Below are 27,298 nucleotides of genomic sequence, written 5' to 3'. Positions count from 1 at the left end.
AGGCCTGAAACAGATCTTTCTGTCACAACCCTCAGAAGGAGTCAAATAGCTGATACCTTGATTGTGAACTTCTAGCCTCCAGAACTGTGAAAAAATAAATTTCTGTTGTTTAAGCCACTCAGTTTGTGGTACTTTGTTATTGCAGCCCTAACAAATGAATACACATACTTCTGGGTGTTTCTTCCTACCAAACCCCAAACCTGAGAGGGAGGATGAGGGAACCCATCAGCTGCTCAAACTGAAGGTCAGAACTGACCAGTGAACAGAAACTTCTGGACCATTTCCTTGGTGTCACCTTCATCATTTTTCTTTTCCAAAGACTTTTGTTAAGACGTAGGCAGCAGATGAAATAGGAGTGCTCTCTCTTGTTTTTCCCTGCCTTCACAACCTGCCTAGTTCCCAGAGCTACATTTAACATAGCCAACACTTAAAGTGCTTTCTAGACATTCAGCTCCCCAAAGTTCAGCCTTGAATGATTCCTGTGTCCTTGAGGAGAATTAATAGGTGAGATCTGATTCCACCCAGGGCCTCTGGCTCTTGGTTGCCTTAAGAGCAGTGCTGACGCAGTAGAGCGTGTAAAGGCAATTCCCGCAGCTGTGAGAGGCCTCCAGAATTAGATAGAGCTTCTTCCTCCTTCAGCCGGTGCTAACTCTCCTTCAGAAGTGAAAGGGGCAAAGAAAATTTAATTTTTTAATTAGTAGTCTCAATATGTATTTATTTTTTCCTTTTCAGCCAGTACAGGCTACTCTGTCATCTTTGAAGATGTTGGATGTGGGAAAGTGGCCAATTTTCTCCCTTTGTTCTGAGGAAGAGCTGCAGTTAATACGTCAGGCTTGTGTCTTTGGCAGTGCTGGCAATGAAGTTTTATACACTACAGTAAATGATGAGGTAATTTTGAATGAAAAATTCAGCCACTCGTATTTTCAGTAATGGATTTGCTAAATTGAAGATTTTGGGGGAACTAAGGAATTAAGGTAAAAAAAGCATGGAGAGTAGATTCTTACTTATTATATAATGTAGCGGTTTTGCTTTAGGAGGACTCTGACTGAATGTAATTACGGGTTTGTCAGAAATAGAACTTCTTGAACTAACAATGGTTTTTCCCGCAGATTTTTGTGCTTGGCACAAACTGCTGTGGCTGTTTGGGACTGGGTGACGTCCAGAGCACCATTGAACCTCGGAGACTGGATTCTTTAACCGGCAAAAAAGTAGCCTGCCTCAGCTACGGGAGTGGTCCACACGTTGTCCTCGCAACATCAGGTAACCTAGGAACACAGTGTAGAATTTTAGCCATGGCTTTGTCTGTGGAGAAATGAGACCAGGACCACCCCTTAAATCGAGAACATCCTTTTTGATTGGGCAAGAGCTTCTGGCTCTGCCCAGAACTTGACTATGCTTTGGACAACATGAAATATGAACATATCTGAATATCAGGGTAAGATAATGTAGCATATGGAGTCTAGCAATTATTGATACGTTAGGTGGAAGAATGACAGCGCTGTAAGCCCAGTAAACCCCTTTTGTTTATACTTTATAAGTGTCACTGTTTTGCATTAGGATGCTGAACTCACTCGGGACTTTTTGAGTTTGAGATTGCTGATCTATGAACTGAGGGACTACAGCCAGATTCCAAGATCCCTTCTAACTCAGCATTCTGTGATTCTTGTGTTAAACAGCCACTAATGGCTGTAGTTGGTATTAGTAATATAAGGAATTAAATATTCTCATGGCTAGTCGTGAATTTGACTAATAAGACATTGTAATTAAAACATACCTCAGAGTCTTTCTTTAGCTGGGTAGTCATTTCATTAGTATTCTTTAAACTGAAAATAAATTTTATAAATACTCTTGTATATTTATTTCACATTTGAAAAATAAGTTTTAGGGATTTTTGGTTGCCAGTAATAGCAGGCTAGATTATTGAGACCACTTCTTCACTGAAAACAACTAAAAATTCTAGATAAAATATTTAAAAATTTTTTCATGAAGGCATCAAAGCACTGACAAAGCAGAAAGGAATTATCAGACCATATTTAAGAGAAAGTGTGGACTAAGAGGTTAGAAAGGAACTTGAAACTAATTTTGCCTTAAAGCCACCTGTGTATCCACTTAAACAGAGTTGCGGTTTGATGTACTCATGAGGTGAAGGAGTCATAAGTCAAAGACTTCACACGTTAGGCTAGGATCACAAAGGGCTACACTCTCAGGACAAGGATGAGCCAGTTCTTCCATCCCTAAGGGGCTGAAAAGAAGAATTCCTTGGCTCTGAGCAAAGCAGGGAGGAAAAAAAGAAAGAAAAGAAATCTCTCCCTATGAGGTTATAACAATAGATTTGTTTTCCAATCCATATCAGACTGTGTGGTCCAAGAATCTCAAGCCTTGGATTTATTAAAGAGGTACCTTTTAGTGCCTTAAGGACGTGACAGAAGTTAATGGAAATCCTTTCTAGAGGGAGTCACGTTCATCCTAGGCCTGAGGGAGTATAATACCCTTGAAAAATAATTTTCCAAAGGCAGTTAGCAGTACAGAGTCAAAGATAACCAGGTACACAAGGAAACAAGGTGCTAGCAAAAACTGACTACTTAATATCAGATATTAGAATTATTAGACACCAATTATAAGATGGCTGTATTTATTGAGTTTGAAAAAAAAAGGTGAGCTTGAAGATACCTGCAGAGGTCATAGAAGATTTGAAAAAGAACCAGATAAACAATATAATTCTCAAAATGAAAAACTCAGTGAACAGATTTTTCAGCAGTTCAGATAAAGCCAAAGAGAAAATCGATAAACTAGAAGACAGATCAGAAGAAACTATCTGGAATGTAGCACAAAGAGACAAGATGGTAGAAAATACAGATGAAATGAGTATATACTGTATGATTCCATTTATTTAAAGTTCAAAAAAAGGAAAAACTAAATTCTGTTATTCAGGATGTAAATGCGGGGGGCTTTTGGGTGATCATAAGGTTATATTTCTTGAGCTGAGTGGTAGTAGTACATGAGTGTGTGCTTTATAATTATTTATAAAACTGTGCATATATATTTTATGAAATTTTATGAATGTGTATTATACTGCACAATAAATAATATAATAACAAAGATTTAAAAAATTAACTTGGGGGGCTGGCCCAGTGGCGCAGCGGTTAAGTGCACGCGCTCCGCTTCAGTGGCCCGGGGTTCGCAGGTTCAGATCCTGGGTGCGCACCGACGCACCACTTGTCAAGCCATGCTGTGCCGGCATCCCATATAAAGTAGAGGAAGATGGGCATGGATGTTAGCCCAGGGCCAATCTTCCTCAGCAAAAAGAGGAGGATTGGCATCAGATGTTAGCTCAGGGCTGATCTTCCTCACAAAAAAACAAAACAAAACAAAAATAAAAAATTAACTTGGTAATCATTTTATAGATTAGGAAATTAAGGCCCAGAGAAATTAAATGACCTTACAGTCTTTTTTTGGCTTCAATCTAATGTTTTTTTCTATTACTCTCAGCAGCCTTTTCTCTACTGTATATTAAAAACCTATCTTCCAGCTATTCTAATTGCATCCACTGAAATTTCATCTTGATGCTTTGAGGTAGAATGTAGTTTATACTTTTCAAATGTATTCATTTGTAGAATGAGTTTGGTGGAATAGGGAAGTTGATTGGCTTTTGCATGTGAATTTTTAGTTCTCATTTGTGGAAGTGTGCAATATATATTTTTATATAATGAAGTGAATGTTTTGAAAGCTGGTTATGTTTCTTTTTATTTTCAGAAGGAGAAGTCTTTACCTGGGGTCATAATGCTTATAGCCAGCTGGGCAATGGGACAACTAATCATGGTTTAGTGCCCTGTCATATCTCTACTAATTTGTCAAACAAACAAGTCATTGAAGTTGCCTGTGGGTCTTACCATTCTTTGGTGCTAACATCTGATGGAGAGGTGAGAACAGTCAGCATAAATCTCACTGATTTTTTCAGTAAGATGATGTAGATTCCTATAGCAGTCTTGGAAATATGATCATTTGATTAAAATAACCACCTCCCTCAAATTCAGTCTTATCCTTGTTAGCAACTCATAGTCATGGAGTTTATGTTATGAGTGTACCTTTATGTAGTAAGGATTTCTATAACTGCACAATTTAAAAGGATTTATTGTTTCTTCTAAATTGCTATACTGAAGGGAGTTATTTGCAAAAAGAAAAATCCCAAAATGGTGGCAAATATGGCTGAGGCAAAGTAGATATTTTTATAAGTATTATATGATATTTGATAATAATTATTGCTGTTTGTGTAGATAATACCAATAACCTAATTTTATATATTAATACATTTTGTAAGAATGAATTTTATGAAAACTTCTCTGCCTGTGTTGTGAGAATTTATGGATATCAAGCACTTTGAGAGCAAAGAGGAGGTACCATAAGTACACATTAGTGTCCAGTTGAGACACTGTATAAATTAATGTGTTTCATTTATTGATCTCTTCTTTCAAAAAGGTATTTGCCTGGGGTTATAATAACTCTGGGCAGGTAGGATCTGGATCAACAGCTAATCAGCCGATCCCTCGAAGAGTGACTGGCTGCTTACAGAATAAAGTAGTCGTGAACATAGCATGTGGGCAGATGTGCTCAATAGCAGTAGTGGACACTGGGGAGGTAAGAAAGTTATTTCTTAAGTTGTTTTAAAAAACCTGTTTGCCTTATCAGTGTCATACCATGGCATGTTTCTCATAACAGAGAACTTGATTGCTCTTATCCTTTGAGGGCATTGTCTCTTATTTTCTCTCAGGTCTACGTCTGGGGTTACAGTGGAAATGGGCAGCTCGGACTTGGCGGTAGTGGCAACCAGCCAACCCCCTGTAGAGTAGCAGCTTTGCAAGGCATTCGTGTCCAGCGGGTACGTCCACTATTGGTTTATGTGTGCCTGTTTTTAAGTCTTCAGTGGCAAAGATACCAATATATGAAAAACACAGTGTTCTTAGCAGGATGAAAAGTTGGGCTGCTTGAGTGTCTTCATTGAAGTAAAGGTGACAGCTCCGTTTCCCTGGATTGATTGTAGATGTGCATCAGAAAATTTCTATTTGTAGGGCCCTCTCATATACAGCTGTTGGAATGTAATTGTTACAATCTTTCCCAAGGAAACTTTGGCAGTGTGTTTCAAGAGCCTTAAAAATTTCATACACTCTGATCTGTAATTCTACTCCCAGGGAATTATCCTAAGGAACCAAAGAGAAAGTCACCTACAGAATTGGTGGAGAAGATGTAGCAAAAAAAAAGAAAAGAAAAGATGACTTTAGTAAAAAATAGATGTAGCATAATTTATCTAATCAAACAATAAGTTAATGGTCAAATAAATTATACTAAATCTGTATGAATGAAAATGATGTGTAGTAAGGAGTTTTAATGACATGGGGAATAGTGCTATATGAAATGTTACGTACAAAGAAAGATACAGAACTGCTTATAAACATGATCATTAAAAGAAAGCTATCAGTGCATATCTCTATATTTATATATAAATGGAAAGAAAACCCCGATCTTGAGATTACTTTCATATTTATACTTTTCTGTATGTTTGTTTTACATTGAACATGCTTTACTTTTATAATAAAAAAAGAAAGTAATTATTAAAAATGTGTCTATTTCTTATTCACTTTACACCCCTTGGTCTTTATAAGCATAGTGAGTGCCATATTAAAGCTGAATAAACTGGACTCATGTCACTAAAGGACTCATATTGATCTGCCTGTAGTTTTGGCCACACCTGGGGCCTAAGCTAGCTCTGGAGGGATATTGGTTAACTTCATGCTTGCCTCTTTGGGCAGGTTGGCTCTTCATTTTTTTCTTTTTTGATTCTTAACTTATCTTGTGAAAGCATATTTCCGTTTATTTGCAGGCCTGAGTGGATTTTGTTTTTTTCTTTCCAGGCTGCCTGTGGCTATGCACACACATTAGTATTAACAGACGAAGGCCAAGTGTATGCCTGGGGTGCAAATTCTTATGGCCAGTTGGGCACTGGCAATAAAAGTAACCAGTCCTATCCTACTCCTATCATTGTGGAAAAGGACAGGTAATATGTGTATTTTCAAAATAACTTCAGTGTTCTCTAGTGATTGAACAAAACTTAGACATGACACAGAATTGTGGGGAATTTACTGGTGGTATTAGAATATTCCTTAACGACAGCATTCATTCCTTTCTAACTGGCTTTCGAGTTGTTGGGGAGGTTGACGGGATGTTAAATATTCTATTTTCACTTACCCCTATTTCGTCTGTACCTCCAACGGTTACTCTACACAAACTACAACGACTAAACCGCCAGCAGCTACTCTACATTATTCGTCTCCCTCGCAAATTACCTTTTTTTCCCCTGTTCTTTTCTGCTTTACGTTTTCAAGGGGAAGTTGGTAACATCTGAGGTCTGTCTTCTGTGGCTTAGGAAAACGAAAGTACTTCAAATGAGGTATAAAGCCATTCACTCGACTACTTAACGAAATTTGCCAGTTGAAAAGGATAGGACTGTTTCATTACTTCAACTCCCAAGCTATCACTGTGAGGAAGAGTAAAATGGTTAGAAAATTAAGACTTAGTTTTGTGCACTTGTTTGCAAGGTTATGTTAAGTAATTAGCATATCCAGAATTTTTCCCCAAATTATCCTACTGTTTTGGAAGGCCTTTTGAATTTCTCAAACACGGCCATATCATTGCCTTTTCACTCTTCGTTTCTTGACACGGTAGTATGGAACAAAAACATTTCATTATCTTTTCTTTTAAACCAGGGTTGTAATCATTGTAGAAATTAATACTGCTTTCTTTTTTATTTTGCATATTATTTTTTTATCTGATTTAAAAATAAATACATGGATAAATAGGTTATCTTGCATTTGTGCTCAATTCTTTTATATTTTTTCTGTTGAAATGTTTAACAATGAAAATGAAGAACCAAATTGTCATTTTCAACTCCCTTTATTTTCATTTGGATATTGTAAATCTGGCTGATTTTATGAACCTATGTTAAATAGGTTAAACAAACTGTTTTTGGTTTTTTCCCAAAATCTTAGACCATGACCCTGGACCCCTTAAGAAGAGGAGAGAGAATGGAGGTCAAGAATGGGTGGGCGCTAGAGGCTGGCAGCCATGTCATTTACATTTAGAGGTGGTTCAGAACTACTCAGTGCAAAGAGAAGGGACAGTCTTGATGCCTTGGATAATCACAGAAGTGCCTCAGGTTAGCAAATCCAGTCAGTAGGGACATTTAGTATTTAGACAAAACAACAAAGTGTTAAAGGATCAAATAAAGGTAATGTGGAAATAAAAACAACATATTTGTATGGTACTTTACCATTTTTATGGTGCTGCCACACTTAATGTAAACTTTAACTCATCTGTTCCTGGACTCAGAATCTGCTGCCATCTGCCTAGCCGTGACTCGTGGCCCACGAGGGACCGCATTGTGCTGCTAGTCCCTGAGGGTCCCAGAATGAGCGCCTGGGTCCTCTGACTCGAGTCACACTGGGGCAGACGGACTGTAGGCCAGCTGGTTGAGAGAAAGAAAAAGAGGCAGAGAAGCAGGGCCTGGAAGTTCTGTGAGTGCCAAGTTCCTTACCTGGTCCTGGAGAGTTATCTATTGCTTTTCCATCTTTTTAAAACACTTAATTTTTTTTAAAAGTTTTAAAACTTTGTTTTTTTAAAAAACTTCTGAACTTTCTTAAATTTTTGAATTATACATGTAAACAAAGTGGAAATAGCCACATTTTTGCACACTTGCTGTTGTCCACGTAAACATTATTTTGGCCACAGATATCACGGGTGGATGTTTTGAATGAGAGATTCCTGCTTGTCTCAGTTCTCCATGCTTGAGTTTCACGTGGCAAGTTCTGAGCTTGCAGGCTCTTGATCACACAAACATTGCAAGGGTGGAATTTATAAGTCTGCTGGGACTTGTTCTGTACGTACCCACCCTTTTCAGAGACTGAAGCTTTGCAGATATGTTATGACTTATCTGTCAGGAACTTGTTGCTGACTCTTTTGGGGCCCGTGCTGGGGAAGCTTGACTAATTAGAAACAACAGGATTGAATTTGGGGTGGAGCGGCTCATCAGGTCTTAGTTACCTGTTCACAGAAGTGGAAAGTAAAAATCTGTCTACACTGGATTCTTTGCTCAAACGACACACCAAGGAAAACCTTTTAAGATTTTTCCCACAGGGGCCTATTTATGATGAAGAATGTTAACATTTGTCAGCAGTTTATGTTTACATAAAAGTAATTTTAATAGTTAAAATGATTCTCTTCTTTTTAACCCAGTCATTCCCAATCTTTCTGAAGTTTCAATACTTTGATTTACCAGCATTTGTGTCTTTGTTCTTTGAGTTCCATGAAAGCATATTTTAAACTAAATTGATTTAAAACTAACTTTGCCTTGACTTTTTGTGAATTTTGTGACTTTTCGAGGTAACTGGTAATATGTTGGCCTCTTACAAAACCAGGGTTGGGAATCACTGCTCTGGATCTCTTTATTATCACTATTTCTTCTCCATTATTCTTCTCACAAATTTCCTTTTTCCTCTCCTCATTGTTTTCTCTTTTACATTCTTTCTCACTTTCTGCTTTTTCATTTCTAGTGCTTCACAGCCATTCAGCTATGTGGTTATTGCGGATCATTCTGTTGAGGTGATAGAAGACATTTATATGAACGTGTAGTAATTTTTTTCCGTTAAGAATGGCTACAAAATGAAGTGAAATATGCCAGACATCCTGACAGGAAAGGTTGTCTCAGTTTAAAGTCATCATCTGTTACATGTAAGACTGGAAAATCTGAGCTTCAAACTTTGCTTCTTTGTAGGAATCGGATTTAAGAACAGATGACCTTAGGCAAAGGCAGGGTGCCTTGGCAGTTGCTCGAGTCCCAAGCCCAGACCTGATGGTTCCCTCTAAACTTTCTCCACTCTCCTTCCTGTAGCAGCTGCTGCCGTCAGCCCAGCCCGTGCGCCACCCCTGACTTCCCGTGTGGCGCTAGGTGTTCCAGGTAAACGTCACGAGGCTGTGCTTAGGGAAGGCCAGCGTTCCACAGCCTTTGCATCCTAACCCCTTTGCCATGTCTGTTCCAGTCATTCTCCAGGAAGTAATGTTCCTGCCTCCTGTGATGGCAAAGGCTGCTCCCTTTTCATGGAGGCTAATAATGAACATTTCAGAAGTGAATGTAGGAATTAAATTATTTTGATTTTCTGTTGGTGGGTAGGTTAGCATAGAAGGACACTGTTGTGTTCCAGTCAGTTACATTTTTCATGGAACATTATCAGGGAAAAGGAAGGCTATCATTTTAAGTGGTTTCCCAAAGTGCACAGAAGTTATTCAAAAAATCTAAAAGTCTTTGCCTAGTAGGTCATTGTGAAAGTGATTAAATATGATGAGAAAAAGAGCAGTTAATTAATGTTTATCTAAACAGTGTTGAGCTGTTCTGACCTCCTCTCCCCCCAGAGAATACCAGATTGCTTTATAACTAAAGTGGTTAAAATGCAGAAAGCCTTTTCCATTTAACTGCTTAGATATCTGTATGTTGAGCCCCCATCCTGCCATCAGACCAGCACTGCATCCTGCTCCCTCTGCACGGCCAGGCTGGTGTTTTCCTATTTGTCTGTCACATCAGATCAAATCTAGACACTGTAGTCTTGGATTTAAGACCAAGACCACTGTTTCTAGAAAACCTCATTGCTCTCTGCTCCCCAAAGTTGCCCGTCTGTTCCAGTTAGGTCCTCTTAATACTGTACCCTCTCCAGTCTTGCTGTTTCCACCCTATGCCTACACATTTGCACCTGTATTTCTCTCTGCTTCATATGCTCATATGCCATTTCTTTGACACATCCAAAGCCTATGTGGCCCAGCTAAACTTCCTTTACTTTAAATCCTCCCTGGGGAGTCCTGGTATTTTCCCTTACTCACAGAGTGCTTGCAGTCAGGGCCACACTGTGAGTTATTTGGGAATTGTTTGCAGTTTCATAGGTAAGTGACTTCTCTCTTCAGCTAAATCATGAGCTCCTCGGGGCAGGCCCCACAGTTCTTGCAGCAGCTGTTGACTACTTTTAGTCACGGGAAGAAACTGATTTTGAATGTGCACTGTGCTGGGTAGCTTATTTCATTTACTCTTCACCGCAAGCCTGTGAGATGATTGCTACCTTGTATTCTGCTCCCTCCACCTTTTCTCTCTCTTTTTTTTTTTTTAAGATGCTAAAGTGGGTTATTAGAGTTTTGGTAACTTGGCCTCTACAGGCTGCTGTCTGACTCCCAGCCCATGTCCTGCCCGCTGCACCAACCATCTGAACTGAATTGTGTTGCTGCCTTCACATTTGGTGTAACATGTGAGGGTAGACGGTAACAGTAGATGCACTTTTCTTTGAATGAATATATTTATTCTATTTCCTTCCCCCTTTTTCTCTATTTGTTGAAAAGAATATGCTTGTTGAGCAGCCAAATAGTATTATCATTTCTGCATGTGGGCAAGGTTCTTTTGTCAAGCCCCCTATTAGAGGTTTGAGCCAATTTGACTGACTTAAATCGTGCAACTAGGACAGGTCTTACTAACCTGAATTGATCATTAGAAATATAGTCTCTACATCTGAGAGGCTTTGTCACTGAAAATGCTGAGTAGTAAGAATAATAATAAGAAAGGGCCGGCCCCGTGGCTTAGTGGTTAAGTGCCTGTGCTCCACTACTGGCGGCCCGGGTTCGGATCCCGGGCGCGCACTGACGCACCGCTTCTCCGTTCATCCTGAGGCGGCGTCCCACATACAGCAACTAGAAGGATGTGCAGCTGTGACACACAGCTATCTGCTGGGGCTTTGGGGGAAAGGCGGGGGGGAGGAAACCTCTATTGTTAAGTCACCATTTGTACACCAGAGCTTGTGTTTGGTGCTTTGCATTTTATCATTTGATTCCCGTGTGCAAGCCTTGCAGTGTGATGAAACCGAGACTCCTAGAGGCTCGAGGACGTTGCCACAGTCACACAGCCTGGCGTGTAGATTTGAACCTGCTTCAACATCCAGGCTCTCCACTAGGAAACATCGTAGCCTTTCTTCCTTTAGTTCTCTTGGGTTGTAAGAGCTGAGAGCTATCCTCTAATAAATCAGGGAAATTACTTGGACTGCACATGAAAACATGTCTCAGGCAAACCGCCACACCGATCTCCAGGTTGTATGATGACCATCCTCCTGCCTTGATTGGGAAACATCTGCTTAATATGGCAGTGGAGGAATATCTGTATCCTTCAATTGCTAGCCTTGGTCGGTGGGGTCTTACCCAACCCTTAGTTGTCTTTCCCAATTAGTCATAAAATGATCTACAAATTGTATTTAGTAAGACACCGAATTGGGTGCCTAGGGAGAGAGAAATAAGCCAGTGATTTGGCCTGTCAGGAACTTGTAATCTAGCTGAATAGGTAAGACATATTACACCTGAAAAGAAAAGAGGGCGAGGCTGGAGTGGTGTGGACTGGAAGTGCTGCAAGAGCTCGGGTCAGCAAGAGACCTCTTCCGTGAGGGCTGTTTGAATTGGGCCTTCAAAGATGGGTAGGATTTCTAAGGCAGAGAGAAAGGAAAGAACACTCCCAAACAAGGACTTTAACTGTGAATAAAGACATTGAGGGGCAGTGAGTACATCTGTTTGTTGGAACTGAGGATGTGTGGGCAAAGGTGATTTGAAAGAAGGCTGGACATAGGTGGAAGCCATGTTATGGAAGGCCTTAATGTCACATGTCTAGATTTTATCTTGTGGGAAGTCACTGAAGTTTTGAAAGTACTGATGAGAATGCTGTTTCTAGAGGATTATTAACCTGCCAGCATTGTTCGATTTTGGTCAGAGGAGAGAGAACGTCTAAGGCAGAGAGACCTAGGAGGCTGTTACATTGGTCCACATATGGGGTGTGCCTGACCTAGGGTTGTGGCAGGTGAGATAAATTGCAAAGAATCTATGTTATTTGTCAACTGGATATTCTGAAGAAAGTGGTAAGTGAGGAGAGAGAAGAAGTCAAAGATGACTCTGAAGTTCTGAGCCTAAGTCACCGAGGATGCTGGTACCATTGCTTGCTGTGCAAAATCACTTGGGGTAAAATAATTTGCTTTCTTGTTTGAATCTATATGGTAGCTCATTGGCTTATTATTAGAGCAAAGTAATTATTTCCAAATCAACAAAGACAATGTTTTCCATTAGGAAGTGTTCTGAGAACTACCTCTCTGAACTTAATGCACTGGGGTCTAACATATGTTGATCTCAGAAAGCTGATCTCTAGGGCTCCAGGTGCTACAGTCCAGTGCGTTAGAGCTACTGAATTTACTGTTTGCAGTATAACTTGGGGTGGCCCACAGCATGCTCTTTTAACCCTAAAATTGGTGAAGTTTTGATGAAAGTATTTATTGACCCTGGGTTAAGATGGCCCAAGTTTTTATTATTTCCTCCAGTAAGTAATGTTTTAAGAAAAGAATTCAATTGTTTTTTGTTTTCGGTCTTTACTCTCTTGTACTTGAATTTCAAAATGGGATGGTATATATGTTTGTAGGCCTGCTGGCTAGAAGTGGTAACGAGAAGATCTTCGTGAATTATACGTGCCATTGAAGTATAGCTTAAATGTAAATATCTGTTAGGTGCCTGAAAATTTGATTAGGTGTATAAGTCTTGTATTTTAAATCAGTTAAACCTAAGGGAGGGAAAAATCAACTTATTTCTTCTCTTGTTTACCGTGTTTACTTGGTATTTGTTTGTGAACTTAGAATTATAGAGATCGCAGCTTGCCACTCTGCCCACACGTCTGCTGCCAAGACCCAGGGAGGACACGTGTACATGTGGGGCCAGTGCCGGGGCCAGTCGGTGATCCTGCCGCACCTCACCCACTTCTCCTGCACCGACGACGTGTTTGCCTGCTTTGCCACGCCCGCCGTCTCGTGGCGCCTCCTCACCGTGGGTGAGCTGACCACTGTCGATTTGGGTGATGGACTGAAAACTAGGAAGAAAACTCTGGTGCTTTTATTTTGATAGTAAGGACATTGCTAAGTGCAGTATCATGTAATTTATTTCCCTCTAATGGGCTCCTGTGAGAGGGAACTAGTTTGATTGATTAATTTTTCTTAAAAGTATCAGAAACCAACACAACGTACTAAATTAAAAGTAATTTTATTTGACTGCTTTGTAAATTGACTGGGAAACTATATCTTTTATTTTTAGCTAGTATATTCACTCACACATTTAAAAATTTCATTTAGCGAGGTGGTTTGGGACTTTTTAGTTGTTTTGCTGGAGTTACGAGCAGATGTGTGTGAGATTCTTATCCTTGGTGATTACGGAGATGTGAATCTATATTTAGGGGAAATAAGCATTGCTCAGTTGGTCAGTTATTTCAGGAATTGGTATTTTCACGAGTGTCAACAGAGCAATGCTGTATTCCGGCCTGCCTTTTCATTATGTCTGTAGTTAACCCTAGAAACATGGCTGTTACTCTCTTAGAGCCCGACGACCACCTCACAGTGGCTGAGTCACTGAAGAGGGAATTTGACAACCCCAACACCGCAGACCTGAAATTTCTGGTGGATGGAAAGTACATTTATGCACATAAAGTCCTTCTCAAAATTAGGTAAGGAATCATTTATTTTGAGAATTGAAATAAATACATTTGCTATTTTCCAAGTGTCCAAGGAACTATGCTAGGCACTTCAGTAATTATTAAAAAATGTAAGGCTGTTATTGCACTCATGAGTGTCCTGTGCAGCGGGGGCAATGAATTACACGTGAAACAAGAAGTCACTGAGGCTGATGCAATGGGGTTCAGGGAGTAAGTGCTGCAGGCTTCCTTAGCGCCGTCACAAATGGTGCGTCGCTTGGTGTAAGAGAGCAGCCAGCTAACACAGCGTGCTCTGTGCTCTGAGCACCATGTGGAGTGCTTCACATAAGTGAACTCCCTACCCAGGGACTGAGCTCAGCCCAAGATAGTCACTCTCTTTAACCAGGTGTGGGATACAGAACGTTTAGATGCTTGAAAAAGAGAACATAAGGCTCTTCCAGAGCAGCAAGGTCTGGGGTGAAGTTAACACAAAGATTTTAAAAATCAAATTTATTGATGTATAATTTTTGAGCAATGAGCTGCATCCATTTAAAGTGTGCAGTTTAGGGGCCGGCCCGGTGGCGTAGTAGTGAAGTTTGCGTGTTCTGCTTCGGCAGCCCGGAGTTCGTGGGGGTGGGGGCGGGCAGCACAGACCTACACACCGCTCATCAAGCCATGCGGAGGCGGCGTCCCATATACAAAATAGAGGAAGATGGACACAGATGTTAGCTCAGCGACAATCTTCCTCACCAAAAAAAAAAAAAAAAAAAAGTGTGCAGTTTGAGAGCTTTGACATATGTATATGCCTGTGTAACCACTGCCCAAATCAAGATATAGAATGTTTCCATCACCCCTCCAAGATCCCTTGTGCCTCAGCTCTGGGGCAACCACTGATCTTCTTTCTGTCACTATAGATTAGTTAGCATTTTTTAGAAGTTTGTGTAAATGGCATTATGCAGTATGCACATCTTTTGTGCCTCACTTCTTTCTCTTAGCATAATGATTTTGAAAGTCATTACGTTGTTGTGTAACAGATGTTTAAAACCTACTGCAATGAACCACAAACTCAATATGGCATTTTAGTCTCAAGCTGACCTCTTGGTAAGGACAGGCTATGCAACATTTGTTCACTCCTCCTATAGCCCATAAACCTTCATAAAAGAGGGGGGAGGTTTAATTTGCTGGGGCTGCTGTAACAAAGTACTACAAACTGGGTGGCTTCAACAACAGAAATTGATTCTCTCTCAGTTCTGGAAGCCAGAAGTCCAAGATCAAGGTGTGGGCAGGGTGGGTTCCTTCTGAGGGCTGTGAAGAAGAATCTGTTCCCTGCCTCTCTCTCAGCTCCTAGTGGTTTGCTGGCAGTCTCGGGCGTTCCTTGGCTTGTGGCAGCATAACTCTGATCTTCACGTGGCATTCTGTGTGTGAGTCTATCTCCAAATTCCCCTTTTTTTAAGGACCCCAGTCATACTGGGTTAGGGCCCACCCTGATGACTTCATTTTAACTTGGTTACCTCTGTGAAGACCCTTTCTCCAAATACTGTTATATTCTGAGGTTAGGGTGTCAACATATGAATTTTGGGGGACACAATTCAACCCGTAACAGGAGGTGAAGAAACAAAATTACTCAGAATTTATAACAGTAAACCCACCTGATTTCTATAAATGCTGCTCGGCGGACTGGTGTGGGAGCGAGGCCTGAGAGTCTGGCACTGTCTGCACACGGCATGGCGCAGAGGTAGCTCCACCACGGCAGGTTTGCATTTGTAGCCTTGTTGGATAAATGGTTGTTTGAAAACATTCGGCCAGCAGAGGAAGCTAAGGGCCAGGGCAAGGGCATGAAGGTGTGCAGCTTGGAGAGAATCATGTATAGAGCTGGGTTTTTTCTTTCTCCTTGTTGGTTTCTTCCCCTTTAAGCCCCATGAGGACGTGCTCCTCAGGAAAGTCGTCTGCTCTTGCCCAGAAGCTGGGACCTGACGTGCTTCTTTTTTCCTTCAGGTGTGAGCATTTTCGTTCTTCATTGGAAGACAATGAGGATGATATTGTAGAAATGAGTGAATTTTCCTATCCCGTCTACCGGGCCTTCCTGGAATACCTGTACACGGACAGCATCAGCCTTTCCCCCGAGGAGGCAGTAGGTAATGGCTGCCAGACTTTACCAAGAGACCAGCAAATGCTGGTTAACTGGCAGAGTGGTTTCTGTAGAGCCTGAAAGGAGGACACTATGAGAGTGATCACAGAAGTAGTTCTCTTTTTGTGTGTTGAGCCCAAACCTTTTTCCTTATAATTACTTCAGAGGTTGACTGGACAGATAAAATCCAGTGGATGAATTAGCAAACCATCCCACTGTGGGGGGGGGGGGCGGGCGGGTGCCATTCTTCCTTAGTTACTATATGTAGCTATTGTTCATGACTTTTTAGCTGCCATACCAGCTGCCCTTAAGATGTTTGCTTTATAAAAAAGATAAAATGCACATAATAATAAGCCCTGCTGGCCTCCATAACTGTGCATTTCCCTCCCAGATGGCTTTGGACAGACCACTGTGGTCTGGTGCATTCTGTCCTGAAGGTAGTGAGGGGTGTTCCCTGCACCTTCAGGCTTACTGACAGCAGAAAAGCAACACAGGGCGTCCAACGGGCACAGAGTAAAAAATATATAAATTTCATTTCACAGCTGTCAGCAATATTGTTGGCCAATGGTGCAGAAGAATTAAAGAATTACTGCCATAAGGAACTAAAGAAAGAGTTCAACCCCCAAATTTTTAAATTAAACATTTATTTTACATGTACAAATCCAGTAATACTTTTTACCAGATCAGCATTTAATTTTCGTCAGGTAAACAAAAAATTGATTTCTGAAGTTTTGTAGTTTTCCTTCCTTCCTTCCACACACGTTTTAGTGCCTATGCCCACTATGTGCTGCAGCTGCTCTCAGTGTCCGTGAATGAGACAGACCGAGGCCCTGCTCCTGTGGAGCTGGTGTTCAGATGAGGGAGAACAGCTCTCAAGTAATGAATACAGCGGTCAGTCGGGAGGGTCAGGGGGCCTCTGCACTGAGCAGAGACCTGGGGGAGGCATGAGGGAGCAACTACGCAGACAGCCAAGGGAAGAGCGTTCTCAGATGGGAAACAGTAAGTGCAAAGGTCTGAGACAGAGACAAATTTAGCATGTGGAGGAAGAGGAAGAAGGCCAGGGTGGAGCAGACTGGGCGAGACTGATAGTGGTAGGAATTGAGGTCAGACAGTTGGAGCTGGGCAAGATCATGCATAACCTTGGGGCCGTGGGGAAGAGCTTGAGTTTTATACTTTTTTTTTTTTTTTGAGGAAGATTGGCCCTGAGCTAATATCTGTTGCCAATCTTCCTCCCTTTTTTTCCTTTTTCTCCCTAAAGCCCCAGTAGATAGTTGTATGTCATAGTTGTACATCCTTCTAGTTGCTCTATGTGGGGACCCCCCTCAGCATGGCTTGATGAGTGGTGTGTAGGTCCGTGCCCAGGATCCGAACCGGCGAACCCTGGGCCACTGAAGCAGAGCCCACGAACTTAACCACTACGCCACTGGGCTGGCCCCATGAGTTTTATTCTTGGTGTGATGGAAAGCCTTGGAAGGGTTTGAGAGTGAGAGTTGTGTTATTTAGGATTTGCTTTAACTCTAATAGTGAAAGGAAAAAAAAAATAGTGGCTTAAATAAGAGAGTTTCTTTCTCTCTCACACAGGGATACAGTGCAGGGCATTCCTGCGTGTGGCCCCTGCGCTGATGGTCCAGGACCGGATTTGCATTACAGGCAGCAGGATGGAGGAGGGGACAATGACAAAGGGACAAAGGGCAAATCCCAGTGTCTCTTAAGGAAAGGTCCTGGAAGTTCCATTTATTTCAAACCATGGATCAGAGCTGACCAAGGCCTTGACACAACTTCATAGTAGACTGGGGAAAGTGTGGTCATTTCCAGAGGGCCATGGCTCAACCAAATATTCTGTGATTTTGGAAGGAAGGGAGAATGGACTTTTGTGTACATGGGAGAGGCGAGGAGGCAATTGGCAGCTTCTACTACAGGAGTGATGTGATTTGTTTTTAAAAGATCAGTGATTAAAGTGGTTCAGGTGTAAGGTGATGGTACCCTGGGTTAGGGTGGTGTAGCAGTGGAGGTGTTGAAAAGAGATCAGGTTCTGGATATATTTTAAAGATGGAACTGCTGGGATTTGTCCATGGATGGGATGTGAGGTGTGAGAGAAAGAGAGAAGGACGACTGCTTTGAGGTGTTTGGTCTGAGAAGCTGGGTTAATGGAAGCATCTTTCACTGAGATGAGGAGGATGGAGAGCAACAGGTTTTGCTCTTGAGTTTGAAAAGTCAGAGGCGTTTGACCTGCTTATTAGACATCTGTGTGGCAGTTTTTTATAGGCCACCCCACATATTCGCAGGGCCCTGGGCAAGAGTCTAAACGGAGGCCTACGTACCAGATGTCTAAAAATTTAAAGTTACAGTGCTCCCTCCCCCGCTTATCTGCGAGGATGTGTTCCAAGACCCCCCAGTGGATGCCTGAAATCGCGGGTAGTATCGAACCCTATATATACTATGTTTTTTCCTATATATCCATACCTCTGATAAAGCTTAATTTATAAACTAGGCACAGTAAATAGTAACAACAATAACGAATAATAAAATAGAACAATTATAATGATATACTGTAATAAAAGTTATGTGAATGTGGTCTCTCTCTCAAAATATCTTATTGTACTGTACTCACCCTTCTTCATGTGATGATGTGAGAGGATAAAATACCTAGTGATGAGATGAAATGAGATAAATGACATAGGCCTTGTGAAGTAGCGTTATTTTTAGGATGAGGTTGACCTTGGGTAACTGAAACTGCAGATAAGGGGAGACCACTGTATATGTCAAGTTAACAAACTTCACATAAAATATGTTCAATCCTCATACCTTGAAAAATATACATTTATTGACAACTGAAAGGCCAGATTTGAGTTTTAGTTGGAATTTAGATTTGTGGGACTTGTTGGAGATCTGTGCTGGAACACAGTGGCACAGGAAGGACAGGCCCGTGGCCTCCAGCTTTCGACCCGCCATCTTTCTTTACCCACCACCAGCTACATCTTGCATCACAAGGGGTGTGTGGGCATCCCAGCCTGCATGTCCTAGCTCCATCCACCCCTAACCATGGCCACCCCTTGGAGGGGGTGTCTGCACGTTGGTGGCATGGTGTGAAGGGAATGAAATACCCACGTATGTGGCCTCATGGCCAATAAGGCAGGGAATCGCAGTGTCCCAGCTACCTAAAGTGTGTCTAGGAGTGGGCGCATGACTCCTTGGCCGCCCTGTGCTGAGGGGTGTGCCTGGAGGAGATGCAGAGCTGGGCCCTCTTGAGCAGGGGCTCAGGGTAGGGGTCTCTCTTAGGGCAGTGCAGGTGAGGACTGGATATGTGATTCTGAAGCTTGGCAGTGTGTGGGGCTGTTGATATGAATTTGGGAGTGTTGAGAACTGACCAGAAACAATCGAACCATTCACAACTCTCAAGATTTCAGAAGATTTCAGTATCTTCCAGTGGGCCATAGGCGTTTCTTCTATAACTTTGATATTTGTCATGATACAGTGAAAGCAAGTTTCCAACCAAATTCTACCACATATACAAAACTTATTAGCAGATAGATGCAGAAACAGTTAATGTAAGATTGATGAAATCCGGCTCTGTTCTTTAGGCCCTCTGTGAAGTACCTTGCACGAAAGGTTAGCCTGAAGTAGATGTGACAGTTTTCTAGTAGCAGGATCCAGATAACCTTTTGATCAGGTGGCACCCCAGGACTGAATGTAGTCCTGGCGAATGTACCACTCCAGCTGTGTGGTGTAGGACTGCTGAGGTCACAGTGCTAGAACCCATTCATGCAAGGACAGGAGGACCCTCATGGTGTTTCTAGCCAAGCCGTGTGTCCTGAACACCACTCATTTCACAGTGACAGAGTATTTCTAGCATTCTTTATGCTAATTAGAAAATCCTCTAATGAAGATTTAGATAGCCATATCTGAAGCCCCTGACCAGGGTCTTTCAAATGCTAACTGACCCTTCTTGATTAGTGAACTTCATAGTGTTCCTCAGGGTAGATTAAAATTAACTTACACATTTATATCACTCTATGTGGAATTATTTGACAGTAGATGACAGATAATATAACAGGAATCATCAGTATTTAGGGATGGTATTTAAAACCGTGGGGCCAGAGATCACTGAGGGAAATAAGTGAAATTAGAATCTGAGGATCGAACCCTGGGGCACTCAGACATTGGGAAATCAGGAAAAATGGTCCAGCCAAGAGAACAAAGAATAACTAATTATGAGAAGAAAACATAAGCAAGTACAAAGCGTTTCACAATGAGAGCATCATCAACCACATCAGATTCCATGTAAAGTCGAGTTAGATGGAACTGGAGAACAGCCCCTTGGATTTGGTGCCGTGGAAGCCATTAGTGACAATCACAGGTGTGATGTCAGGGAGTGGAGGGATGGGATTCTGCTCAGACTGGCTTAGGAGGTGAGAATGGGAGCTGAGAAAATAGAGGCAGCAAATAGAGACGCCTCTCCCCAGGAGGTTTGCTCTAGAGAGGAGCAGAGAGATGGGGTAAGGGGAGGCAGACATGTGTCCATGGAAGGTTTTCTGTTTTTTCTTTTTTAAAAAGATGGGCACTGTTACAGTGTGTGCATATGCGGATGGAAATGACTCAGAAGATATTGATAATGCAAGGAGAGGGATAATTCGAGGAGCATTTCTAGGAAAAATATTAAAGCCATTTTCACTGTGCTCCTGTTTTTCCACGGCTGCTTGTTTGTGTATTGCATCTGCTCAGTTCAGCTACCTCCTCAGGTAGAGCCACACACTCAGAGCGTAAGCAGTGTAAGTCTTCATGTCCCCAGCCCTTCACCAGGGATTACATCAAAATAATGTCAGAGATCATCTCTGAAGGCTTGAATTTTAAATCAGGATGCTTGAAGTCACTCCGCCTAATAAACACCTCTTTCTGCCAGGACTGCTAGATTTGGCTACATTCTATAGAGAAAGTCGTTTGAAAAAGCTCTGCCAACAAACTATCAAGCAAGGAATCTGTGAGGAGAACGCCATTGCTCTGCTTTCGGCTGCTGTGAAATATGACGCTCAGGTAAGAAAAGCGTTCTTTCAACTCGCTGGCCTTCTGCAAAAATTCCAGTGAAGTGTCTGCTGCGTATTTTAAACTAAAATAAACTCCAGAGAGATTAAAGATGTAATGTAAACAAAGTAACTAAAGCTCCAGAAAAAATATAAGTGAATATTTATATAATGTTAGGGTGGACCTCAAAGGCAGAAACCATAAAGGAAAGGATTGATACATCAAATTTCAAAAAGATAAGAAACGTTTATCCATCAAAAAATACCACAGACAAAATTAGAAAGTAAATGATACACTGGGAAAACTATTTGCAACATATACTGAAGCAAGTTTACCATAGTTAATGTATCGCTATTAAAAAACAAAAAGAAAACATGAGCAGTTTGATTGAAAAAAGTGGACCAAAGAACAAACGGATTTATGAACAAATGAAAACAAGATATAATTTTTCACCTGTCAAACTGAGGAATATATTTTTAGAAATAAGGCAGGCTCAGAATAATGGATGTTCTTCTAAATTGCTGATGAGAGTGCAAAATGGTACAATCATTCTGGGGGGCCATTTGGTATAATATGTATAGAAAGCTTTAAAAGTGTAATTCTTGAAGGAGTTCACTTCTAGGAATTGATCTCAAGGAAGTAATCATAGATTTGGACAAAGATTTAGCTTCAAAAGTTTACTGCAGCATTGTTATAATTTTGAAAAATTAGAAAAAGTCAACGTGAACAGTAGAGGATTGTTTCAACTACAAAATGTTAATACTGTGAAATTATGCAGCTATTCAAGATATATCATTAATTGAAAAACTATGGGCTTATTTTTATTTTTTTAAAACGTATAAATAGTTGAATTAAAAAAGACTGAAATTCATTATCTACATAGAAGAAGACTAAAAAATATAGTCAATGGTCACCTTTGATTATAGATGATTTTTATTTCCTTATCTTTGCTTGTTTTTTCTGAACTTTCTGCAGTGACCATGTATTGTTTTGATAATAAAGAAAGGAAAGAAAACCCGACTCAGAGCTAAATCTTTAGGAAACAGGCCATACTTCTTGGAGTCGATTTCCTTTTGGTATAAGGATATCCTCTCCTTGGGTCAAACAACACGGACATTTTGGTGGTGGGCGGAAAAGGGGTTATAACTTCTTTTCTGCTTATATAAATAATAATATGCTTATTAAAGAGAATTTGGAAAATACAAAAAGTATGAGGAAGGAAATGACTCCTCAGAGAAACTGTTCCTTTTGATTTTTTCTGAGGTTACATTATGTATATATCTCTAAATACTAGATTTTTTTCACTTACTATTTTAAAAAATCTTACCCAGCTTGAAACATTGACATTTAAAAGCATAGTGAATGTCTTTCATCAAGGTAATAATATATTGGGCACTTAAACAACATGCAAAATGCTTCATGGCCAAGCAAAATCTATGCGCTTTTCCCCGAGTTTGTTAAAGTCATGGTGATAATACTGGACTCTAGTGGGTTCCCTCAGATGATGAGATAGTGGGCACATGGTGTTTCCATCTGAGCTGGGCTTAATTTCTAAGACTTTCATATTCCTTATTATGTGAATTATTTGTATGGTTACCTTCCAGCCCTCTGTTTTCTAGAAAGGAAGGTCCTTGAGGAATGGGAGGGACTTGGTTTTGTTCACAACCATGTCCCCAGTGCCCAGAATGGTGCTGACACACAGTGGGTGCTCACAAAATATTTGTGTAATGAACGTGTGACTTTGCCTGTAGAGGCACTGTATGCTCCTACAGCCTATCCAACGAATTGTTGTACTCGAAATTAGTATAATAGACTACAAGTAAAATAGACCATATGTATACTTCATATAAAAGTTTTTATAAATAAAGGGCAGTGTATTTGATTTGGCTAGTGTTTTTACTTGCTGAGTCTAATAAAAAGCAAGAAATAGGCTTTTTCAGCAAATTACTATTCCTCATGCTAGGCTACCACTTAGTGAACCAGGGATTATTCGAAGCACAGTTCATATCTCATTTAATCCTTAAAAGAACCTTATAAGATATAGGCATCATTATTATTATTAGTCCCAATGTACAAATGAGGAAACTGAAGCTTGGAGAGACTAAGTAATTTCTGAGTAAGCTAGTAAATGGTAAAGCTGGAATGCAATCAAAGATTGGACAGATTTCAAAACCACACATTTGACTACAATTCTCTATTGCCCCTCCCCCATATTTTAAAATCGGCAATGTTTATTCCTCGATTCAGCAAATATTCACTGAGGGTCTATTACATGCCTGGCAATGTTCTAGGCACTGAGGGTACAACATGTGAACAAAACAGACCAGAATCTGCCCTCGTGGAACTTTCTGGTGAGGGGAGATGGGCAATAAATACATGACTATGGTATATAGCATATTGGGTGGTAAAGAGTGATTTCGAAAAAAGGTAGGGACGGGAGAGAGGGAGTTGACATTTAAAAGTTGACGTTTTAAACAGTGGTCAGGGAAGGAAGGTTGGTCAGGGAAGGAAGGTAGCACAGAGAAGGTGACGAGCAAAAAGACTCGGAGGGGCCTGGAAGGAGCTCTGAAGCCATGTTGGGGAGAACCCTGCAACTAAAGGGAGGAACAAGGTGAACGTGCTGTCGTGGGACAGCAAGATGGGTGTGGTGGAGTAGAGCGGGGAGGGGAGGGGAGCAGTAGGTGACGTCGGAGATGGTGCATGAGCACGGGTGTGTGTGGAGGGAGGCAGGGCCTGCCAGCCCAACAGGCAGGTTTAAGGATCTGAGTTCTAAGATGAGTGGGTCACTGGAGGGTGTGGGAAGGAGCAGACATGATCTGACCGACATTTGGAAATAACCTAGCTGCTGTGTTGAGAACAGTGTGAAGGCGAGGTGGGTAGGTGGTTAGGAGGCTGTATCATCCACTAAGTGATGACGGTGGATTGGTCCAGGTTCTTAGCTGTGGGGATGGTTAAAAGTGGTTGGATTTTGAATCTATTTTGAAGGTAGAACCAACAGGATTTGCTAATGGGTTGTGTGTGGGGTAAGGAAAAGAAAAGATGACAACCTAGGACGACTCCACAGTTTTTGGCTTGAGCAACTGAAAGGATGAAATTATCACGTATTGACATAGGGAAGACAGGGAGGAGCAGCAGTTTTTGGGAAATATCAGAAATTTGATTTTGAATATGTTAAGTTTGTGACGTCTATGAAACATCCAAATGAAAATGCTTAATAAGCAAGTTGGATAAACAAGCCTGGAGTTCAGGGGAAGGTCATCAGTGTAGATGAGAAGTGTATTTAGAGCTGTGAGACTGACAGGAGACAGGCAGACGTGAGGATTAAGTCCTGCACACTTGATGTTGAGAGGTCAAGGAGATAAGGAGACACCAGCAAAGGAGCCAGCAGGGAGGTGGGAGAAAAGCCAGGAAACTGTGTCCTAGAAGCTCGTAAAGAGAGTGTGTGGGCAGGAGGAAGTCATTACCATGACAGAGGCTGCTGCTCGGTCACTGTCGACCTGAGAACTGACCATGGGATTTGGCAGCGGGGACGCCAGGGGTGACCTTGGCAGCAGTGTCAACAGAGTGATGGGGGTAAAAGCCTGATTGGAGAATGGAAGTAGAGGAATTGGACATGGGGAATATAGATGACAACTTCTGGTAATTTTATTATAAAGATATAAAGAGAAACAGAACTGGTGATGACTGGAGGGGGGTATGAGGTAAAATGTATTTTTTATTTTTTTAAGATGAAGGAACTTGAAGCATGCTTGTAGAGTGAGGCGGATGATCCAGTGAAGGGGAATCAGCTGCCGATGCAGGGACAGCTGCTAGAGTGGTGTCCTTGAGGAGGTGGGAGCCACTGGGATCTAGTGAAAAAGCGGGTGGCTAGCCTTAGATAGGGACCTGGCCCGCTCATCCCGAGCTACAGGAAAGAAGATGGAGTCTACAGCATGTATGTGGGTAGGTAGGAGCTATGGTGTAAGAGCTTGTGGGCTCTCTTCTGAGTGCTCTTTTCTCAGTGAAGTGGGAAGTAAGCTTAGCATAGTGTGAGGATGAGGGAGGAGGTGTTGGAGTTTAATGGGAGAAGGTATGAGAGTCATGTGGGAGAATGGGAGGAGGAATGAACTAGGGGTATGTGGTTGGATTGCAGGACAGAACTAAGGGCCCAATTTTAAACATGACGCTCTACGGAGTAGTAGCATTTAAAGTAGAAGTACAACTCTTCTCTGAAAAATAATGGAGGCCTTGTTTTATATGGAGAGAATTCCATTATAAGCAAATATCACTCTATGCCCTGATTTATTGATTTCTTAGAATCACAGAAACTCTTTCTAGTTCTTGGACTTCTTTAATAATTATGGGAGTTCCCATTCTAGAAAAGTAAAGGAGGGTGGAGCCAATTGATAACTTCTGATGGTCCTTTATTTTTTATTTTATTGAGGTCATGATGGTTTGTAACATTGTGAAATTTCAGGTGTACATTATTATTTATCAGTCACCATATAAATGTGCCCCTGTACCCCTTTTGCCCAGCCCCCAACCCCCTTCCCCTCTAGTAACCACTAATCTGTTCTTTATCCATGAGTTAGTTTATCTTCCACATTTGAGTGAAATCATGCAGTGTTTGTCTTTGTCTGGCTTATTTCATGTAACATAATACCCTCCAGGTCCTGATGGTCCTTTGGTTCTCCTGCTAATGAGCAGTGTTACTGAGGCTGCCCAGGTCTGTAAGGCTTCATACTGCCCAACAGCCTAACTGCAGACATTTATACTTCACGTGTGTGGTGTAGGTGTGAATTTCTCCATTCCTCTCTGGAGAATTCAGCTGGAGAGGCTATATCTCTGTCTTGTTTCACTTCAATGTGCTGTAGCCAAAAGATTCATTTCTAAAAATTTAAGCAAGAGTCCATAATTTTAAATAGATACTGGTATATTCAGCATGTGTTAGTAGTGAAGCACATTTTTACATACATCACATGTGACGATATCAAGTGGGGGTGTGGAATTTTGCCTGTTCTGTCACGTAGGCCTTACCTGGGACTGAGATTCATACTGCCCCAGCAGCCTGCCCAGCTGTGTTCAGGGTTGAAATAAATAGGTTTTCCTCATGTAGTTTGTTTCTTTACTTAAAACGTACTGTGAATTTGTGCATATGTCGGCATGGCTATCAGGATTGCTAATTTTTCTGTCTGTTTTTTCATCTTCAGCATTTGCTATAATTTATAACTGTCTAAAGAAGAAAAGATTATGGTGGGCAATGTGCATATATAATTGGAGATTATTTTCATCTTCATTTTTTATAAATTAGCTTCAGTGACATAGAGAGGGAGCTTGATAACACCCCCCCGGGCAGCACCTTGTCCTGGCTCAGGACGGCAGTGTAGCCCAGGGTCTGAGGCACAGCGGAGTCTCCCCAGGCTCGCATCACTTGAGCTCCCATTTCCCCAGGGCCAAAGAAGCATCCGGCCACCTTCACTCTGATTCTCAGATTTACAGATCTCATCAAGAGAATCACCACAGGATTCCTCTTTGGCCCAGAGTAAGCCAGAAAACACGAGCCTGTGCAGTTTCTCTTAGCAGAGAGACAGGCATGATTTCTTCACAGCATGTTCCCGGTTAAGATTCCTGAAGGTACGCGTGTGCTGATGACATCCAACCATCCCATCCTCTGTCCTCTCATCAAGGAGAGAGAACAGTGGCCTCTTAATGACCCAGAGGAGCAGTTTCCCAGCATGACTGTTGTTTATGGCTGAAGCTTTACTCGCAAACTCTGTACAGGTAGAAATATTTAAGCCTCCAGGGGCATATAAAAGATATGTGCTTTTATATAGTACTTTTAACATATTGAAAGTGGAACAAACAGTACAAATACTGTCACTAGAAAAAGATACAGAATTCATACACATAGGTGCCTATCGCTGGGAAGAAAAAGTCAGATTATTTGCATTGGCTGGTGTGGAGGAACTGGGATGTTTTTCTGTGTTATTTAAATTTTTACAAGCATAAATTCATATTAGCTGTATAGTCTTATACCTATTTTTTAGGTATCGCTGTACCAACATTTCTTCCTCTTGGCTATCAAATCCTTTTTCCTTGCCTGTGTGTTTTAGGACTTTGATGCTATGTTGCCTTGCATTGGGATATACAAATTTGTTAAAACATTTTTGTTGTTGTTCCTAGGATTTAGAAGATTTCTGCTTCAGGTTTTGCATAAATCATTTAACTATGGTAACACAGACTGCAGGCTTTGCAGAAATGGACCACGATCTCCTGAAGAACTTTATCAGCAAAGCAAGCAGAGTTGGAGCCTTTAAAAATTGATCCTCACCTGCAGGAAAGAACTTTTTTTTTTTTTTTTTTTTTTTAAAGATTTTATTTATTTATTTTTTCCCCCCAAAGCCCCAGTAGATAGTTGTGTGTCACAGCTGCACATCCTTCTAGTTGCTGTATGTGGGACGCGGCCTCAGCATGGCCGGAGAAGCAGCGCGTCGGTGCGAGCCCGGGATCCGAACCCGGGTCGCCAGCAGTGGAGCGCGCTCACTTAACCACCAAGCCACGGGGCCGGCCCTGGAAAGAACTTTTAACCTTTTCATTTTCCCTGCAAAAGT

At 41.4% G+C, this 27,298-nt stretch overlaps 1 protein-coding gene across 6 annotated transcripts in view; it reads left to right on the top strand.

Moving 5' to 3' along the window:
* Positions 1–27,044, top strand: part of RCBTB2 (RCC1 and BTB domain containing protein 2) — a 43,818-nt gene extending 16,774 nt beyond the window's left edge. For 4 of the 6 annotated variants that reach the window (XM_087436063.1, XM_087436066.1, XM_087436064.1 and 1 more), the window contains 12 exons: positions 733–888; positions 1,110–1,260; positions 3,754–3,920; positions 4,477–4,635; positions 4,769–4,876; positions 5,907–6,049; positions 8,939–9,004; positions 12,738–12,928; positions 13,468–13,594; positions 15,557–15,696; positions 20,590–20,720; positions 26,871–27,044. In XM_087436063.1, the coding sequence (XP_087292189.1) occupies positions 733–888; positions 1,110–1,260; positions 3,754–3,920; positions 4,477–4,635; positions 4,769–4,876; positions 5,907–6,049; positions 8,939–9,004; positions 12,738–12,928; positions 13,468–13,594; positions 15,557–15,696; positions 20,590–20,720; positions 26,871–27,011 (1,680 nt within the window). In that variant the 3' untranslated portion in view covers positions 27,012–27,044. Of the gene's footprint in view, positions 1–730; positions 889–1,109; positions 1,261–3,753; positions 3,921–4,476; positions 4,636–4,768; positions 4,877–5,906; positions 6,050–8,938; positions 9,005–12,737; positions 12,929–13,467; positions 13,595–15,556; positions 15,697–20,589; positions 20,721–26,870 lie in introns of all 6 variants that reach the window. The other 2 variants (XM_087436065.1, XM_087436068.1) reach the window with 2 other exon arrangements.
* The last annotated feature ends 254 nt before the right edge of the window (positions 27,045–27,298 follow it).

This window comes from Ceratotherium simum, chromosome 10, assembly GCF_057802395.1.
Source record: "Ceratotherium simum simum isolate JZ-2026a chromosome 10, ASM5780239v1, whole genome shotgun sequence".
In the NCBI taxonomy this organism is placed as follows: domain Eukaryota; kingdom Metazoa; phylum Chordata; class Mammalia; order Perissodactyla; family Rhinocerotidae; genus Ceratotherium; species Ceratotherium simum.
This window is presented reverse-complemented; position numbering and strand designations above follow the sequence as displayed.